General features: G+C 36.2%; 1 protein-coding gene across 1 annotated transcript in view; it reads left to right on the top strand.

The window, feature by feature from the left end:
* LOC131068458 (uncharacterized) overlaps window positions 1-21,400 on the top strand; it is a 191,677-nt gene that overhangs the window by 72,771 nt on the left and 97,506 nt on the right. Inside the window, exons 7-10 of the mRNA XM_058003640.2 lie at window positions 7,890-7,949; window positions 13,525-13,641; window positions 13,756-13,850; window positions 13,992-14,194. Coding sequence (XP_057859623.1) covers window positions 7,890-7,949; window positions 13,525-13,641; window positions 13,756-13,850; window positions 13,992-14,194 — 475 coding nt within the window. The remainder of the gene's footprint in view (window positions 1-7,889; window positions 7,950-13,524; window positions 13,642-13,755; window positions 13,851-13,991; window positions 14,195-21,400) is intronic.

The raw sequence follows: 21,400 nt of genomic DNA, 5'->3' as shown, positions 1-21,400 counted from the left end.
GGGTTGAAAACTATTAAGGAATCGACTTATGGTAATTAAGTTCCGGAGGTAACGATTTGTTTGAAGAAAGCAATTACATTAAGAATCCTTTGAAGATTAATCATGTTGATGCAGCGGTAATTATTAATATATGAAATAAAGCCAAGGCATACTGCATTGCGATTTGAGATACAGGTGGAGACGGTGATCATACTTACAGTCTGATCATACAGTGATTATAATTTCAGGCAGAATATACAATGGCAACAGACCTTCACAATGCAATGATAATACGCATGAAGATCGTGCTGGGTGTGTTTTCATCAATATTATCGACTTCATAAAACATTGACAGCAAATATAGTTATAGACACAGATATGTTAATCATGAACAGCGATATGTAATCACAGTGATTATACAATAAAGTCAGCAATGTGTCAAAGCAGTGACTTATTTCCAAACTCAGCGATAGACTTGAGCAAGCCCGATCTTTATAGTGGAGAAGCAGCAACTACACACGGAGATTAACAATCTAAAGTCGACATCAATGTTAGAACTTTCCGAAAGCATTGATGCATAAAGATTATGGTAAACACCGAGTCTACAATGAATTAGGAGACTATCGTGGAATTCTACTTGTGTGACTTGATGAACAGCGACTTTGATTTGTTAATAGGCAATATACGTGGAATACACATGCAGCACAATGACTAGAACATCGATGGGTATGTCCAATGTGGCCCGATACTTCAGCGACCGCATTTGTTATAAATCAGTAAAAGAATTTCATAAGAATAAAGTTTATTCATGAAGACCAAGGTGGGGACCTGATAAAAGGCAGCGGTCAAACAAATACAGTACTTATGAAAGAGAATGCAGCGATTAGTAATATAGAAGTGATAAAATCTATGTTCACCACATAGATTTACATTTTCATAAAACACAGGAATATATCGTATCAATATGATACCAATTAATTTGTTTTAGAGACTATGTTATTAAGTATTTCAATAATATAACAATGGTTATCTTAATGAAAAGACAAAGACATCTTATCTAAAAGACACGTATGATACAGGTGTTTAGACAAGCTAGCAAAAGAAGAAACAACGCCCCTATTATGAAGAGGCATATGACTTGGATTAGTAAAAAGTAGCATGTTAAGTAGTTGAAATGTTATATGAGTAAGGAACTTAATAAAGGCTTTGATAAATATTAGTTAAGGCAAATATCACTTCTTGGCAAAGATCGTGTCTCCCTATTCAAAGAGATGCATCATTTTGTTTGAAGACAGGAATATATAAATGAAGATGAAGTAAGTAAGTGTATTGTGTGTAGAGTGTGAGAGAATAATTCTGAGATCATAACTCAGAAAATAAAGAGTTCTCAGACATGTGTGTGAAGTATGCAATATACAGATAAAGAAGAATATTATGATAAGAATTGAAAAGAGAAGATATGCAGATTTGTGAATGAAAGAAGATAAGTTGTAGATTTGAGAAGATCAAATTGTCCATCATTCGTTGTTAAAGCAACATTGTCGAGGTAGAAAATCAGATTTATGGAAGTGGGTTTTGGAGGATAGTATTTAGACATCTATGAAAAAGTAAGTCAATGTGAAGATAGCAATCACTAAGGGTAGCAAAGTAGTGGCGGACAATATTGCTCAGCGATAAAAGGAGATCAAAGTCAAAATATAGCAATGGTATCGATCATATGTCTATAAAACAAGTAGCGACAAACAGAAATAAAAGACAATGCACAACAACATACTGTAAACAACAATTATAAAATGTTGATGCAGAAACAACTTCATAAGGCAGTGTTCATAAGATGGAAAATACACGATCCCCTAACTCTGCGATTAAAAGTTATTAAAATAAGTCAAACAAATATTGGAATCATTACTAAGAAGGTCCAGACTACTTGCTGGCAAGGAGTGCGAGTTCAGAGATTGTATGTAACCTTCCATCGGAGGGCTGTGGATGATATTGAAGGATGTTGTGCAATATATGTGCTGAAGAACATCATATCCTTGACAATTGAGATGAGGTGGTTCTTCAGATGATGCTTAAGCTATGCACGGAGCCGACATCTTGAATATGTCGTCGCTAAGATGAAGGTAGATGATGTGTGATGGCAAGGGCCAAAGGCAACACAACCATCAAATCATCTCTAGATGCTTTTGTATGGACGGAAATTTCGTTGTTGAGCGAAATTAGGAAAGAATGTTGAAGACTAACTTATAAGAGAAGTATTTTTTATGGTTGAATAATGTTCATGAATTTTTCATGTTGTTATTAATTCATGCTATTGGGATAGTGAATCATGTATGATTCTGGCATTGATATTTCTCTTCGAGATAGGCTTGAACTATTAGTAATCTCTATTGATGCTTTTAGGACGGATTGGGGAGCATAAGGATGATGAGAGATTGCATTCAAGGAAGGGAAATCTTGATAATTGCTTGCATTTCTTCGAAGAGGAAGAATCAACATTCAGAGGGAGTCTGACAAACCTACAGAAGCAACCTTGGACGAGAAGGTCAAGAGGTTGAGTTTAGTACTTCAAGCTTAAGAGAGAGCAGCTAGAGGATCTGCTTTATTTGATTACCAAAGATCTTGATCATATTGATTTAGAGGGAGTAGACCATGTCGAGATGGTTTCTCTAGTGATCAGGAAATTGTAGCAGTTAGAGGAATCTATGATTCATGAGATAGAGTTCCATATGATATCCCTGGATGGATGGATACTTGGTGGGCTTGGGATTCACCAAGGGTGATGCAATCTTTGAGACAAGCTTGGAGATATGGAAAAATGAAGCTCTAATTGGGAGGGAGGCTCAACATTAGTGATCTTCTATGATTTAATAATACATTTCTCTTTGAGAGAGACTTGAGGTGAAAGTCCTTATCTCCACGCTCTGATATGGTTCATGGTGGATGTCATGTGTGTGACTCCATGACCTCATTGGTTCAATGCTTGTTGAGCCCCTGTGAACATTATTGAGAGGTGACGATCTCACAATGATGAACCCTTGTACTTTTGATCATTATTGTAAAGTGACGATCTTGCAATATTGATTGACCATACCATCATGATGGATATCATGAGACGTGATATTTGTGGATAAGCCATGATGGTTGATATTACATAAAGAGATATTCATGGTGGATATTATGTGACGTAATATCCGCGGACATGCCATGAAGTAATATCCTTTAATGCCATAATGGTGGATATCATGAGACGTGATATCTGTGGACAAGCCATAATGGTAGATATTACATTATGTGGTTATGGTGGATATCATGTGACGTGATATCCGCGGATATGTTATAACCTTTGAAATCACGGTGAGGCGATATCTTTCTCTCACACAATAAATGGAGCTATTGTGTTTACTATAAAGTGTTATTACTTATTGAAGATGTCAAGTAGGATTCCTCCCGAGCTAAGAGGGAGTGTTGATTTTATTGTAGCTGTGGTTGGAATCCACAGGCCTACATAAATAACACAAAACTTGTGATTATATTGATAATATAATTATTATATTATTAGTTGTGAGATAATATAATTATGTTATGTTATAATATGATTATATTATTAGTTGTGATGATATAATTTAGTTATAATTATTAATAATATAATAATATTTTATTAATAGATATAATCATTAATATTTAATTATTTAATATTATAATAAAGTATGGTGGCCCTTGGTGAAAGGGCACTTGTTGCATATATATTATGAGATGTGTGATCTCATTGGTCGAAGAAGAGGAATAATAATAATAATAATAAAAAACAATATAGGCAATACCTGAGACTTTAACATTTTTCAGTGATAGCTCAAGAGTCTTAGATTCGCTTGTTAGCCATCTCCGTAGGCAAATGATGGGGTTAGGAGATGTTTGTTCTACCAGGAGGAGCTATACTTAGCCAATTTTGGAGCTTGGTGGGATATTATTCAATAAAGCTTATAATAAAAGCTTACAAGAGGTTATAAGTTACTTTTTTCTATTAATATAAAATTTTAATAAAAGTAACTTTATGAAGTTATAATTTTATTATTCAAAAGTTAATAAAAGTAACTTTATAAGTTACTTTATGACTTAAAAGTGACTTTATAATAAAAAGTTCCTTGCACACATTCCTAGAAGCGTTTAATAATTAAAAAGTGGTTAAAATTTCATGATGAAATAACCCTCTTGCTGGGCGTACCTTTTTAAGAAGAGAAGATTCTTTTGGAATCTTGAAAAGATGCTTTTAGGGGTTCGATTTGGGGTTTTGGAGAGAAAAGGACTTGTACGTGCATTTTGGGATTCATTGTGATTGAAGACTCTTGAGAAGAAAACTATTTTGCAGGTCTGCAACGCATTTTGTAGGTGTGTGGATTGGAATTGGGGATGTAGACCTCCATTTTTGAGAGAAAGGACGAAAACCCTTTCATATTTTGTCAATTTGGAGTGCTGAGAACGCTTATATCTGACCAACAAGGGTATTAATCAGAGGAATTTTGACACTTACAGCAGCAACTAATCATGAGAATCAGATCTGAGCAGTTAGAGGGCAGATTTTGGTGAATTATTGCAGTTTGTGGCCAGCCATACCTGTCCCAGCCTAGCTGTACACTCCTAGCTTGCCTGAGAATTCACATAAAATTAATTGGAGGGTTTACATCTAGTTTTTATGTGCAAATTTTATTGTCAGCAATAGGAATAAATATTAGAATCATTTTTTCAGGTTTATGATGTCCTTGGAGTGAGTAATGAGCAAATCAGTGGGGAAAATTGATCATTTTCAGTGAAGTCTCCTGGGAGCTTGAAGGAAATAGCAGCAGTTTCATCTATTCATGCAATTATTATTTAGGAGAATAAAACTCATTGGAGCAATTAGGACTCATTGGAAGCTATTGTAGCAACATCTGGATTCATTTAAGTCAATAAAGCAGCTCTCCAGGCAAGGCGTTGGACTCCTGGTAGGCCAATTTTGTCATATCAGTCAATCTGAAATTTATTGGCATTTGTTAATTGGTGTTAGAAAATCAGTCAATCTGAAATTTATTTCCAGTCATTAGTCTATGTTTTATCATTGTTATTCAATTGCATGGTCAAAATTACAAGGCATATATATTGCAAAAACACAAAAAAAGGCATAAAACTACAAAAACAATCATATTAAACCAAATTTCGCTACTGCTGGCCAAAGAAATCAGAATCAGAAAACTAAACCAGATTGCTACATTCAGTAGTCGGCATCTTTCATGTTGCAAATCTTTGTGCTTGTAATAATTCCCATATAAAGTAGTTTTAGAGTGCATTAGATTTGCAGACTTTGCGCTGCTATACACTGCACTTGTTCTTAAAGTTATCATTATAAAAGGGTAGATAGAATTGCACATATTCGAGACTTTGTGCTTGATATTGTTTTCCCGTCCTGGAGGAGGTAATGGAAGTCTTTGTGCTTTCAAGAAACTTCATTTCCTCTCTGTCATTTTACTTTGTAAGTTGCTGCTGTATTTTCAATTGCTGTTATTTTTATGTGAAGAGAAAATAATATAGTCTTTCTTGAAAGAAGAAGAAAGCCCGTCATCTCACCCATATTAGAGTAGTTTAGTTTATAGAAAGCAAAGGGGGAGCCTTCTCTAAACTAGGAGAGTTTTATACTCACACGTTGTGGCTGAAACCACAATTTTGCACATCTTCCCAGTTTTACAAAATTTTCAACCAACAATAAAGTTGAATATTATAATAAAATTTCATCATTCTAGATAAAGTTATATTTATAAACATAATGCATGCACCATTTCAAGTTGGAATTATTGTTTCGGGGCCAAAGTCAGGAATCTTCTAGAAAGGGACATTACAAGGCTCTAATCATTGCCTGGAATGTAACATTGGAAATAGTCATTGCTGTAATTAGCCACTGCTAAAAATAAGAATTTGCACATGAATGTTTTCTAAAATCTTGAATCAACTTTTCACACTGGAAATGGTTAATTCTTTGGATATTTTGAAGAAACAAAAACCCTAGCATGATGATATGCCATACATTAAAATTTGAAACGCTAACCATCATGAATCTGTTGGCTCCAACAACCATCTTTGGTGACTCGAGTCTGAAAAAAGTCTTCTTTGTAGATCTTTTCACCAAACCCTAACATGATTGTCACAATTAGGAAACTGCAACAACATTACCTAGGGTTTGAAAGTCCTGAAAACTTGAAGTTGAAACCTTTGAATGAAATAAACCTTTAAAGCTGGAACATATCTCACATTTCTTTTGATGATTGCTGAAAATATGGTTTGAAACACCAGGACTTTACCTTAAATCAACTGAATAGCTCAATCCAGTAAATGACTATATCACTGCAATACATAAGTATAAAAAGGTGACTGAAACCATATTCCAAAACAGGAAAACCCTAGAGAGTTAAATCAGCAAATCTGCATCAAGAATCAGAAACCCAAGAAGGCTGGAAGGTGATTTATGAATCAGTCAAAACCTTAGCTAAATGCTTGATAAATATTATGGGTTTTCAAGTGAAAACATCTTTTGTTCCTTGCTGGGCTGACAATCTGCTTGGTATTTTTATGAAAATAGAAATATGGTGACTGCCATCATGTCAAAACAAGATGTTGCTGCCATAAATAACTGGAATCTGTCTGTCTTTGTTTTAAAATGCTGAAATCTTGCTGATTCTCACATTTGATATTTGAGATATGGTATTTATAGATGAAAATTGCGTTCAACCCATGCACTCCTTTTGTATGTTTTAGCCACTAACATGCCACTGGGTTGAATTTTCTGATAGCTTGGCCTAGCCCTCTTTAAACTGCATCCAAGTTGTACAAGTCAACATGTTTTGGGCAGAATAAACTGACGGCTTAACAATGCATGAAGTGCACTTGACTTACGCGATTTCCTTTACCTCATCAACATAGGCAGAGTTATGGATTGTTTGAACCAACTTTAAAGTTTGCCCGAAATAATTTGATGGTTGAACCATCGTTGGCACTTAGTTCATCGCTATTTGCCACCTTTTTTTATCGTGAAAAATGTGGTTATTACTTCCCTAGCACGATCCCCTGAACTTATTGCAACTTTTCACAAGCTAATTTAGAGATTCTGGATGTTTTAGCCCATTTTATGAGTTGGGTACTGATTAATGATGGCTAAATCACTAACAAAGCGTGCCTTAAGTCATTTGGGTGGAGATTTTTGTTGTCTCTGTTTGTAACACAGGGTGTAAGTTTTCAAAATTTAAACCCTACTAAAGGTCTGCGTCAATGACACGAGTGGAGAAATGTTCACATACTGCTATTTTAGCAAAACTATGACAGAATTTAGCTGCACATGCCATCTTGTACAAATGTTGCTAAACTCCCTCATATGCTGCCGATCTACACTAATTTCTACTCTTCTGCTGCCTTAGATATTTTATCTAACATAATCATTTGCCTCTACCAAACTCATGATCAACACTGTCCTTCATAAGTTATTAGTTGAAGAACAGACGACAACAAGATGAAATTGCAAACTGACCAGGAAGACCATGAATGACTTTGGATTAAGACATATTGACGATTGATTGTGATGAGAAACAAGGAAAAGGTATGGTAGACTATCCCTGGGGTACAGCATTCATTGGCCAATGCTTACTTGAATACCAGTATTTTATAGGTGTAAAAATGCTTTAGATTATTCTTTATGTTTGTTCAATCTAACATTTTTCTCCATCCTTTCTTAGTTTATGAAATGCATGTGCTTTTCAGCAATAAGTAGGAGTTTTATAGCCATTATTCTTCAGTTTTCTATTTCTAGTTCTCGACTACCTTGCGTTTAGGTATTGGCATTCATTTACCATCCTATTTGGTTTCTAAGACCTGGATTTCAAACTTTTCAGGCACACCAAGAAATATTGGGTAAACTGGTAAATTTGATTGGCATCACATCAGTCATGGAGGTATGCCGTTGAGATGTTGTGTATTTTAGTTCTTACCAGTTGATTGGTTTTGCAGAATCATTTGGATGCCTTCTAAATCTGATACAGAATTATCAATGGATTGCTCTTTAATCAATTCAGAAAATCTTCACTAAAATATCACCTTGTGATCAGGATTAAATTGGGAAAATATTGAAATCTAATTTTTCCAAAATTTTATATGTTTTAGTAAATTGCAATTTTGAGGGTCTTCGGTGCATTTTTGGACAAATATGGAAATTTGGTTCTAGATTATTTGAGTACCTTTCCAACGCATCAAACGGTTTGTAATTCGGAGCTAGGATGAGAAAGTTATGCCTTCTCAAAGTGGACTGAAATTTTATATTTAGTTTTTTTGATAATTTTGATAGTTTTAATAGTTTAATTGTAATAAACATTATGATGACTCTTCATTTCAAATTCCAAGGGATTTGTGTGACCCTTGGGATACATTCGACTTGTATAAACTCCAATTTTGAATAGAATGGAGACAGTTTTTGGTTTGCAATCTTCTTGTTGTCAATTTCTTTTTTTGTGTTGAAATCTACAATACCGCAAGTATCACACTAGGTATTGTAATCTGGTTTTCATAAATCAGATCAGTGGTATCAGAGCGGGAACGCTCCTTTATGCCAATTTACACAAGGTCTTCCTACCAAAGATTAGGATTGGATACACAAGATTTGTCAAAATACCCACCTTTGAGACGCACACAATCGAAGATGTCAGACAATGATGTTAAGAAGTTGGTCGAGGAAGCTTTAAATAAGCAACGAGAGGAGATGATGAGTCAATTTTCATACCTCCTACAGAAGCAAAAACCCTTTGAATCTGAAACACCATTTCGTGGAAATACCCCTTTCAAAGTGCAGGTCAATTTCGACATCCCAAATTTTGAAGGAAAGGTCGATGCTGAAGCTGTTGATAACTGGTTATCAAAGTTGGATAGGTACTTTTCTGTAAATAATTTCTCAGATGCTGAAAAGATAACATTTGCTCTCCTCAAAGCTGAAACCCATGTGAAATTAGCATGGGAAACCAAAGTAGCAAATAAAGAACAAGAATCAGTTGCTGAAGATGGTTTTATACTATCTCTTGATAAGAAGCCCACATGGGGAGAATTTGTGGAATATATCAAAGAAGCCTACCTCCCGGAGGATGTATATGAACCAAAATACATAGAATGGCAGCTTCTTCGCCAAAGGAGGGATCAGTCTGTGCAAGATTACACCAATACATTCCATTCACTTTCAGCAAAACTTGGTATTAATGATTCAGAGAAGCATAGAATTTTGAAATATCGGAGTGGACTTCACAGGTATATTCAAACAGAGATGGATTTTTTAAATATTGAGACATTCGCAACTGCCTATAAATATGCTACAAAAATTGAAGAAAAATCCAAGCAAAGAGGGAAGAGGGACTACTTTGCAAACAACAAGCCAAGGGCTGAAGGTGGCAATAAATTTGCAGGGAAACAGGTGACCAAGGAACCTCATTCAAATTCACCCAAGAACACATGGTGGTCTACTAAAAAGATAGACACAGGCATGTGGTGCGAGATGCATAGGTCCCCAACCCATAATACAAAGGATTGTCGAAGTATTAAAAATTTGATGACAAAAATACGAGGGGAGGAAGCTGAACCTGAATCGTCACCAATAGATAATTCTAAGAAAGAGGAGAATGATTCCATCATAGAAGCAAACCCATATGCCGTAGTTGGAATTGCTAAAGTATTTCCCCGTGAAGATGAAGAGAGACTTTTTCATTCACAGATGTGGGTTGATGGAAAGCCTCTACATTTTATTGTTGACAGTGGGAGTCAAAAGATTAAATTTGAAAGTGACAAGACACCCACAACCATACTCTATGGGATGGGTGAATGAGGGACAAGATATTCAAATCAATCAACAATGTCGTTTGCCATATTCAATCAAGCCTTTCAAGGATGAAGTGATATGTGATGTAGCACCATTGGATGTATGCGATGTCTTGCTGGGGCAGCCATACATGTATCAGAGGCATGGGGTGTATGAGTCAAGGCCACGTAGTGTTACAATCAAGCTTGGTGAGAAGAGGTACCGAATACCAGAGGTATGTCCAACACAAACTACATCTTTAATTAGTGCTAAACAATGTAAACGCTTGATTGCTCAAACTGGAGCTTTTATTGTACTCATGATTCGCCCTGAACAAACAAAGTCAGTTGTTCTTAATACACATGCTAAGGTAACAGAGAATCAACAAAATCAAATAGATAAAATTTTGAAAGAATATCACAGTGTGTTTACACCACCAGTGGGAGTACCAACACACTGTCAAGTCAAGCACTCTATTGATTTAATTCCAGGCACACCGCTACCACATGAGCCAATATATAGGAGGTCAGTTTTGGAAAATAATGAGATTAAGAGACAAATTCAGGAGTTGATTCAGAAAGGACACATTCGTCCAAGTGCTTCACCTTGTGGAAGTCCAATTGTCCTTGCTAAAAAGAAAGATGGGACATGGAGGCTTTGTATTGATTATAGAGCATTAAACAAAATCTCTGTTAAAAATAGATATCCAATCCCTCGAATTGATGATTTGTTGGACCAACTTAGGGGGGCTAAATTCTTTACAAAAGTTGACTTGAAGTCTGGATACCACCAAGTACCAATTGATCCAGCAGATGTGTGGAAGACTGCATTTAAATCTAAGGAAGGTTTGTTTGAATGGTTGGTCATGCCTTTTGGCCTAACAAATGCCCCAGCCACATTTATGAGATTGATGAATGATGTGCTTAGACCATTCATTGATTCCTTTGTAGTTGTTTATTTGGATGACATACTCATCTTTAGCAGAACTTGGTCTGGGCATTTACAGCATGTTGAACAAGTTCTTTCAACTCTGCAAAAACACAAACTTTATGCCAACATTGAGAAGTGTTCTTTTGGTATGCAGAGTATTCAATACTTAGGGTATATCATTGACGATGAGGGTGTTCATGTTGATCCAGCAAAGATTCAAATAATTCAAGATTGGCCATCCCCTAAAAATTTCACAGAGCTTCGCAGCTTCTTTGGCTTAGCCAACTTCTATCGTAGATTTGTGTTTGGTTTCTCACACATATCATGGCCTCTTAATCAATCACTCAGGGGTGGAGCACAAGCAAAATTTCAGTGGACAGAGGCACAACAACAAGCATTTGAGGAGTTAAAGAAAAGACTATGTTCAGCACCAGTATTGGTCCTTCCAGATCTACACCAAGCATTTGAGATAGAAACAGATGCATCAGATTATGCTCTTGGTGCGGTACTCACACAAAATGGGCATCCTGTTGCCTATCCCACCTATGATAAGGAGTTGTATGCCATTGTTCAGGCTTGCAAACAATGGAAACACTATATACTGGGAAAAGAAACTGTTATACATACAGACCATAAACCACTCCAATTCTTGCAAACACAAGGAAAGCTACAGAATGATAGACATCAACGGTGGTCAGTCTATTTACAACAATTTCACCTCAACATTCGTCATAAAAAAGGAAGCAGTAACAAGGTGGCAGATTGTTTGAGTAGGCCTCCAATTGCAGGTTTGACAATAGTGTTGGATTCATGCAGTCATCAATCATCCACTTGGGAACAACTATATAGTACTGACCCTGATTTTGCTAACATCTATAGTAATTTGGTAGAAGGAAAATCTGTCTCTGATTTTCACTTGCAGGATGGGTTTCTTTGCCATAATGGTCACATATGTGTACCCACCGAAGAACGGAAGAAAATGATATGGGAAGCTCACTACAGTCGTGTTGCAGGACATTTTGGTATTGGTAAGACTACTGCTATCCTTCAAAAGTATTTCTATTGGCCAAAAATGAAGCAAGATGTCATTTCACATATACAAGCTTGTGCAGCCTGTGCGATTGCAAAACCAGCAAACCGTAAGTTGGGTCTATACTTACCATTACCTATTCCTGATAAGCCATGGCAGTCTATTTCAATGGATTTTATGTCTGGGCTTCCAACTACCAGGCGGGGGCATGATTGTGTATATGTTGTGGTAGATAGGTTTTCTAAAATGGCTATCATGGTGGCATGTAAAAAGATGATTTCTACAGAAGATACTGCCAAGCTATTTTTTGAACATGTGTGGGTTCATTTTGGTTTGCCAAAAACCATTATTTCTGATAGGGATAGCAGGTTCATTAGCAAATTTTGGTCTGCACTATGGGCTAAAATGGACACAAAATTGACAAAGTCCACAGCATTCCATCCCCAAACAGATGGGCAGACAGAAGTGGTGAATCGAATGATTATTCATATTTTACGGATGTATCATTCAAAACATCCTCGCACGTGGGATGAAAGCTTACCCTATGTGCAACACAGCTACAACCGTGCACTCCATAGTACTACAAGGCACAGTCCATTTGAGGTTTCTCTTGGGTACCAGCCATTGGCACCTATGGATGTAGCAATACCATCTCTACAGTCTAGTAGTCCATTGAATGGTGACAAGGAGGTAGATAAAGCAGAAAAATTCATTGATAACATTAGACACCTACAACAACAAGTTTATGAGATATTGGAGCAGAGTAATCAGAAGTATAAGGAAAGACATGATAAACATAGAACTCCCCATCAGTTTCAGGTTGGTGACAAGGTATGGTTACATCTTCAGAAAGAGCGCCTGCATGGACCAAATAGGAAGCTTCGACCTCTTCGTTATGGACCATACACTATTGTGAAACAAGTTGGTGAGAATGCTTTTGAACTTAATTTGCCATCCTTTTTGGGACTGCATCCAGTTTTCAATGTGGAGTTGTTGAGACCCTATTTTCCTCCTTTATTGGATATCTCTCAAGCTACTGAATACATTCAAGCTGTAGAGTTAAACCCCTCTACTACTGCTCCAGTCCAGTGTGACTATGTTACTGAAGCCATTTTCAAGACTTTGAGAAATCAAAAAATCCCTTTGTATCGGGTGGTTCGAGCTGGTCAGCATTCTGATACCACTGATCTGATTTATGAAAACCAGATTACAATACCTAGTGTGATACTTGCGGTATTGTAGATTTCAACACAAAAAAAGAAATTGACAACAAGAAGATTGCAAACCAAAAACTGTCTCCATTCTATTCAAAATTGGAGTTTATACAAGTCGAATGTATCCCAAGGGTCACACAAATCCCTTGGAATTTGAAATGAAGAGTCATCATAATGTTTATTACAATTAAACTATTAAAACTATCAAAATTATCAAAAAACTAAATATAAAATTTCAGTCCACTTTGAGAAGGCATAACTTTCTCATCCTAGCTCCGAATTACAAACCGTTTGATGTGTTGGAAAGGTACTCAAATAATCTAGAACCAAATTTCGGAAACATCAATGATGTCTCATCATGTTTATTTGTCCAAAAATGCACCGAAGACCCTCAAAATTGCAATTTACTAAAACATATAAAATTTTGGAAAAATTAGATTTCAATATTTTCCCAATTTAATCCTGATCACCTTGCTACTCAAATTGTCACATATTTATTATGGATTTTGCACGGCAACCAGGTAGTGATCCGGTTGGTTGGAGCTGATGATCACATGTATACATATCATATTGACCCTTTACAATGGCTAGCTGATACTAATTTGCTGGAAATGCTAATAGATGCATTAAGCTCAACAGTGAGTCTCATGTTTTTGTATTTGAGCGTTTTAAGTTTATTAATTTTTTTGAATTATCTATTGTTTATATTCCTCATTATGTTTTTTGAACTCATTTTATTTTCTTTGAAGCAGAATTCACCTGAAGTGCATGCAAATTCAGCAGAAACACTTTGTGCTATTGCTCGCCTTGCTCCATCTGCACTGAGTACCAAGCTTTCCAGCCCAAGGTGTTTATTTACTCATTTACTTTTTCTCTTTTCATATTTGCAGTAATATAGTTAGTTCTGAACGAGTAGATATATTTTTTAATTAGAAAAGCATATATGTGGCAGATGTATTTCCTTTTCTGATACTTTTTACATTTGCAGCTTTTTGGGAAGGCTTTTGCATAATGCCTTAGAGAACCCACAATCGAAATCTACATTAGTGCATTCGTTGTCTGTCTGTATCTCGTTGCTGAATCCCAATAGAAGCAACCCAGCAGCAGTTGGTGCAGCTCGTGGAAATCATATCACTGAACCTGTGATGATTGCAAATCCTGAGATTGTGGATGGCATGTTACAGAGGCTTGGTAATCATTTTGGGAGTGCTTCTTATAAACCTGTTTTTTGCTGATGTAGTGCAATCCTGTTTGAAGAGTTTTGTGTTTTAATTTTGTAAAGCAGCCCTTTGATTATGAGTAACTTTCAAATTCGTCGGCTTGAGTTCTTGTCTATTAAGATTATTTTGATTTTGAAAACTAGTAACTTCTACATTTTCCAGATAGGCAGATACTTTCTTGCCATCCAGATATATGTAGCTGCATAGCAGATACAGATACTGCATGGCCTGGCTACTGTGTATGGATGTATTCAGATATGATCTCATATCTCTGCCATATCTGATACATCCAGACATGGTACCTGGTTGTCAGCAGCCATATTCAGTTAAGGTTGTAGTAAACACATTCAGAAACTGGTCGAAAACAGAAAGCTTATTCAAAATATTTATATATAATTAGAAAACATATTATATAAAACTTGTAGAAGGCTAGAAGCAAAGGAGATATAGCTTAGTGCACATATGCTTAGTATGAACTATGAATGAGATATATGGTAAATGGAAAAGCAATCCACTCTACACTACCTTAACCTTCCATATTGGTTTATGCTGTTTTGCATAGGTTTTTATGTATAAATATACGTGTTTCTATAAATTCTGCACGCATGCATATCAGTATTAAAGGGCCTGGGAAATTTTCTGTATGCATGTCAGAATTGTTATCTGTTTCCACACAACACTACTAAAAGTTGTCACCTTTTCTTTTCTTGGTTTTGAGAGACGGGCATCTTGTACTACATTGGGGAACAGTTATTAATTTATTTGTCAAAGAGTTACTTGATTGATTAGGCAGTCTTCACTAAATGCCTTTTCCCTGCATAGGGAAAAAGAATATGTGAGGATATGCATGCATTGGATGTTGAGAACCTTGTTGAGAATGTCAGAATGAGCTTGCATGGTAAGTATGAGATGGTTTGGTTTGGTAACAATGCTTGTGTTTTATGAGCATTAGAGAGTGATCATGTTCATGACATTGACTCTAGTAATGTCATAGAACTTTAGGAGATAGATGAAAAGATCAAGGGCATTTGTCCTATGTGATTTTTGGTGTATCATCATGTTTAAAATAATCTTGCAATTCTATAATAATAAAATAGTTTGAAACTTGAAATTTGCTCACGATGCATCGCTGAATTATCATTTTTTTTTCATGTTTTTAGTCTATGTTACCAAATTGCCCAAAAACTAGACCACTTTCAGGTATGAAATGCCTTGAAATTGGATGCTGCATTGAATCAGGTAGAGTTTGGATAAGTTGACTCTTGATCTTGAAAAAACATTAAACCACATTCTTTATGCTTGAATCTTTAAAATTAAAAGCCCTAAACAGACGAAAAAACTCAAATGTCTTTGACTGCACTTGTTTTTAATATTTGTCAAAAAAGTTATTTTTATTTTGGAACTGGCTTGCTTGCTCTTATTCCTCGTATTGTTTGAACCAACCAGAGAACTGTAGCCATTGATCCATTGCAAGAGGATTGGATATATAATATGATGCAGATGGGCATTGGAGAGTCATGTTGGTATATATATTATTTGGCAAAACAAACAAGTGGATTGAGATTGCCATGCTGGTATATAATGTGTTGCGGGTGGGCTTTGGAGCATCATGTTGCCTTGGCAATGGAGTCTGTAAAAAGAGGGGTGGGAGATGGAACCAATATGAATTGGGTAGTGTTGACGTGTATTTTGTACACTATCAAACACATAATAAAATACCCAAGGGTACCTTATCCTCTCTTGAGTAAAGCCTCCGAATGCTGAAGATGTCGCGAAAAGGTTCAATCGGGATGACTTCAAGGTTCTTGTATGTAGGATCTCTACGTGTGGATAAGCTCTCTGTGGTATGATGTGATTTGCTGGAATCACAAGGGGACTTACATTTGATGATTGAACGTCTAATCTGCTTTGAATATTGCTGGAACAAAGGCTCTTACTAGCTTTGATTTAAAAAAAGGAAAAAAGATGAGGGCGAGGAAAGGATCTAATTCTAATACTAAGAATGTAGGAGCAATGAATGATCTTTGATGAAATTCTAACTAAGTCTTGTTTTGACATCGCTGGACCATCTCCACAAGGTTAGTGCGATCTTCGAAGGAAAGCTTTATGATTTTCAAATCATCACTGCAGGCATAGACACCATCAGGTTGATGCATATCAATGAAGAAGCGACAACTGAAGTTAAGCTTAAGCTGAATGATTCCAGTTGACTACACAAGGCAAGTCTGCAATCAACAAACTGCTAGTAGTATGGATATACGAATTCCACCATCAATCAAGCACATTTCTTCCATTCATCTAATAACATGAAATCAAATATAAGAAGTATAAAGACCATGCAAATTGTCGAATCGACCCATAAATTTCACCATTCCTTCAATGAAGTTACAAGTCTCTTACAACAACATCTTGGCAACAATCTTTGCCTTCTCTCTCTACTCTACTCTAATTGCTATTCTAATCACCTTCTAACTACTCTCTATCCGTCTTCTATTAACTGCTTCTATATGCCTCTACAAATGAAATGCCAGGGCTTATATAGTGCCCTCAATACAATTCGATGGCTAAGATCAATTCGAGATCAATGGCCAAGATTTTACAATGAAAACCCTAATTAGGGTTTGTTACAACCATTACATAACATTTAATGCTTGACCAATGAAATAATTGTATTACTTGGACACATGTCCTCTCTGGAAAATTCCACCAATGAATAGCCGGGGTAGGTACATCGGAGTTTGTGCTACCTTCCATAAGTTAGGTACATTGAATCTGGACACGCTGAGGTGGACCTATCTGACTGCAGAAGTGATGATTGGGATGCCACCTCATTTGACACTTGGTTGGTACTCAATTTGGTAATATTGAGAAGCTAGCTTTAATTAATTCATTTGGAACTATCTGCTTCTTCAATGAACCCTTTGCTCTGACTTCTTTTGTCTTTGATGTGCAAGATGATGATGTACCTCGCCTTGGAATGCTGGATTAGAAGAGGTCGCCCTTGATGATGTTAGTCCGAAGAAGGCCGTCCTTGTCGATGCTTGACTGGAGGAGGTCGCCCTTGTCCTTGCTCGATCTTCCAACTCCGGGATCTCCATTTGATGCCTACACAAAAATATTAAAGTTAGTCTTTTGAGCATCAAACCTCAAAGCATGAAATTTAAGACCTTTCAAAGGTAAAACTTAAGATATTAATTTGAAAAAAGTCATGATAAATCAAGAACTACACATTTTCAAATTAATAATGAATGGAATTTGGATCTTCAAGACTTAGACTTTACAAAATTGCAATGGGATCACAATAAGTCTTGAATAAGAACTTCAAAAATGATTCTTCATACCTCCTCCTTTGAGTATTTAAGTACAAAACCTTAAAAAAATGAAGGAAGAAAACCGGATTTTGATGGACAAGCTTAGATTATAGTCCTCCCTTGGATGAATTACGCCTCCTTTAGCTTGGAAAAGAACTCCACCTTCCACTAGCCTCCAACACTTAGCAAAATTTCGCCTTCAAATACCTTCCAAAATCTGGAAATTATCCTCCAAACTAGCAAGAAAATCGCCTCTCCAATTTGCCCTCCAAATTCGCACTTGAAGCAATGAGTGAATGACTTGAACTGTGAAAAACACCTCCAATATATAGAGCACTCACCTTCCACTTACCCATGAGGCCGACCTTGCAAATAAAAGGTGAAATAATAAATAAAACCTCAAAAGGAGTAGGCCGACTTGTCAAATAAAGGCAAAATAATGCCTTGTGCACTCAACTTTTAATTTTAATTTCACAAAAATTAATTTTAAATGCCTTTATAATAGAAATTCGATTTTTTGAGGCTCAAAATTAATTTATTAAATGCCAATTTAATTAATTTTTTCAAATATTCCAAAGTTAGCAATTTGGCATCTAATGCGATTTGGAGGATATTAACGCCCAAATATGGTAAAAAATAATGAATGCCATTAATTTCACTCTGGTCCCTTGGAGAGGGACAGGAGCACTTTTTCATTTTTAGGCTAGGATTCTCAATTTTTTGAAGTCAAACCTTTGTTCACCATGCTTTAGAAGATCTTTCCCCTCTTACACAACTTTGCCTTAGCATAATCTCGGAGGGAATTTGTTGTTTCATAAAAAGCGCCCTGGTCCTTCAGTGAGGGACGGGAGCACTTTTGAGTCCATTGCATGAATTCTTGATCATATCAATCTTCAATTTACCCTCAAGGCGTAGAATATCACATTTCACTCCATCTTGAGCCTTGGTAATAAAAATATCCTTTCAAAATGCAAGGTAAATGGTCATATTTGGAAATTGCGCCCTGGTCCCTTGGTAAGGGACGGGAGCACTTTTGCCAATTGTCGTCAAAATTTGCAACTCTCGCATCTCAATTCCACTTCAAGGCATTTTAAACACTTTTTCAAACTTGCGCCTTGGCCTCAATTTGTCCAAAATTGGTGAAAAAGGCTAGATAACATGTTAAGCGCTCTGGTCCTTCAGTGAGGGACAGGAGCACTTTTTCAACTTCAAGCTTATCCGTCCTTTGCTAGCTTCCCAAATTATCTTCAATGGGCTAATCATGTCCTCTTCCATTCATTTCAATCACAAACTTGCCTTGGCCTTGCAGGAAATTTACACTTTTTTGGAAAATCGCTCTAGACCCTTGGAGAGGGACAGGAGCACTTTTTGGAAAATCGCTCTGGTCCCTTGGAGAGGGAGGGGAGCACTTTTTGCATCTTGGCATACTTCTTTGTTCTTTAAACCTCTCAATTGCGTCCAAGGCATAAAACATCATTCGTCCTTCCTATCCAAGTCAAGTTTTGCCATAAAATATCAAACAAAGAAGAGAAACTTGAAAAAGTGGCATGGTCCTTCAGTGAGGGACAGGAGCACTTTTTCAATTTCAAGCTTATCCGTCCTTTGCTAGCTTCCCAAATTATCTTCAATGGGCTAATCATGTCCTCTTCCATTCATTTCAATCACAAACTTGCCTTGTCTTTGCAAGAAATTTACACTTTTTGGAAAATCGCTCTGGACCCTTGGAGAGGGACGGGAGCACTTTTTGGAAAATCGCTCTGGACCCTTGGAGAGGGATGGGAGCACTTTTTTGGAAAATCGCTCTGGTCCCTTGGAGAGGGACGGGAGCACTTTTTGGAAAATCGCTCTGGTCCCTTGGAGAGGGACGGGAGCACTTTTTGCATCTTGGTGTTTTTCTTTGTTCTTTTAAACCTTCAATCACGTCCAAGGCATAAAACATCCTTCGTCCTTCCCATCCAAGTCAAGTTTTGCCATAAAATATCAAACAAAGAGGAGAAACTTGAAAAAGTGCCATGGTCCTTCAGTGAAGGACAGGAGCACTTTTTGTCACTTGGGTTGATTTACTCCTTTGTAGACCACTTAAAAATTATATTCAATGGACAAAACATGCTTCCCTTGACCTCTTCAAATCGTAAAATCACTTTAATCTTGCAAAAATGGTGCAAATTTGAAATTCAAGCTCCGGTCCTTCAGTGAGGGACAGGAGCACTTTTTGCCTTCTAAGCCAAATTGTCTCACTTTTCACCCCGAAATTCCTTTGCTAGGGAAGATTTCATCTTACTTCACGCTACGAATAAGAGTTAATGTCCAAAAAGGTCTAAAATTCTGCATATAAAGAAAAGCGCTCTGGTCCTTCAGTGAGGGACAGGAGCACTTTTGACCTTCTAGGCAAAAACTTCATCATTTCATCGTTTTTGATCAAGTCTGGATGCTTTATCATGTTCATTTTGCCGTCCACCATGCCTTTGATGTTTCAATTTGACCAAACAAGGCCAGGAATGGCTCAAATAAGTCTTTTCGCCCTGGTCCCTTGGAGAGGGACAGGAGCGCTATGCGCTCTGGATCCTCAGTGAAGGAGAGGAGCGAAATTTGGCTTTTTAAACTCTCTATCAGGGTAATTTTTATGGAATATAACATTTAAGTATAAGTTCTTATACTTTAAGTTATATCGCATATATACTTTCAGGATGTTTGAGAGTGGTTTCAGACCTCCAGGAGTTATATTGCAAAATCTAGTTTTTTGAGGTTTTTCAGTTTCCAGACTTAGTCAAATTTCAGGATCAGGACATTCCAGACTTAGTCAAATTTCAGGATCAGGACATTCCAGACTTAGCCAATTTTCAGGATCAGGGCTTCACTCAAGTAGGACCTGCTATCCATGATCTCCCCGACAACACTCAAAAATGCAAAGGCCAATTGACAAAACCCTAAAAGACCTAGAAAACAAACCCTAAAAAGCAAAAAACATGGGTCCCCATTTGCAATGGGGCGATGTGTGAAAACGTCACAACAGGTAGCAGCCTTTTTGTGTTAGTTTTTTTTGGCTCGTGAGAGAAACCTATTTGCTTATGTCGTTTTTCCTATAATTTAAAATAATATAATAATTAATATTATAAAATAGTTTTGAAATTTAAACTATTATATTGTCTATTAAATTATATATTAATCATTACATAATAAATTTAATAATTAATAATAATATAAACTATTATATATTATATTATTATATTGTTTATTAAATTATATATTAATAATTATGTAATAAAATCAGAAATTAATAATAATACAAAATTGAAATATTATAAATTAAAACTTCTTTAAGTTATACAACACTATTAAATATTAATATGTTTAATTTTTTATGTTTTTATGATCAGTCATTAGAATGAAGTTGGATATCCCAATTAAATAATGTATTTTAATTTTATAGTAATTTTGTCTTCATGTAAGTGTAATGACCTTGCAATTATAGGGTGTCCATTCTACTTCTAATGAGGACATGGATGTTATGACTTTTTAGCTTTGAAAAATGTATAAATGGGTTCAATTCAAAGCCAATAAACAGAGTTTCTCATTTGATGAGTTTACCAATTTATATGAGCTCTTCCAAATAGAGTTTTCGGGGCTTACATCTCTACCACGAGTTTGCTCAAATTGTATGGACTTAGGGGTATGCATCTGTCCCACGAGTTTTCCCAAATTGTACATACTTTTCTTATTCCAAATAAAATGAGGCTTAACATATTGTTTGTTGTGTGTTTTACAATACCATTAGCACCTTGCTAGGTTGTCCTCCGAATTTGCAAAATAATTACGATTAGTAGTATCTGAGTAGGTTGATTTACATGATAAAGGGTCCATTTGTA

This window comes from Cryptomeria japonica, chromosome 9 (genome assembly GCF_030272615.1).
Source record: "Cryptomeria japonica chromosome 9, Sugi_1.0, whole genome shotgun sequence".
NCBI classification, from domain to species: Eukaryota; Viridiplantae; Streptophyta; class Pinopsida; order Cupressales; family Cupressaceae; genus Cryptomeria; species Cryptomeria japonica.
This window is presented reverse-complemented; position numbering and strand designations above follow the sequence as displayed.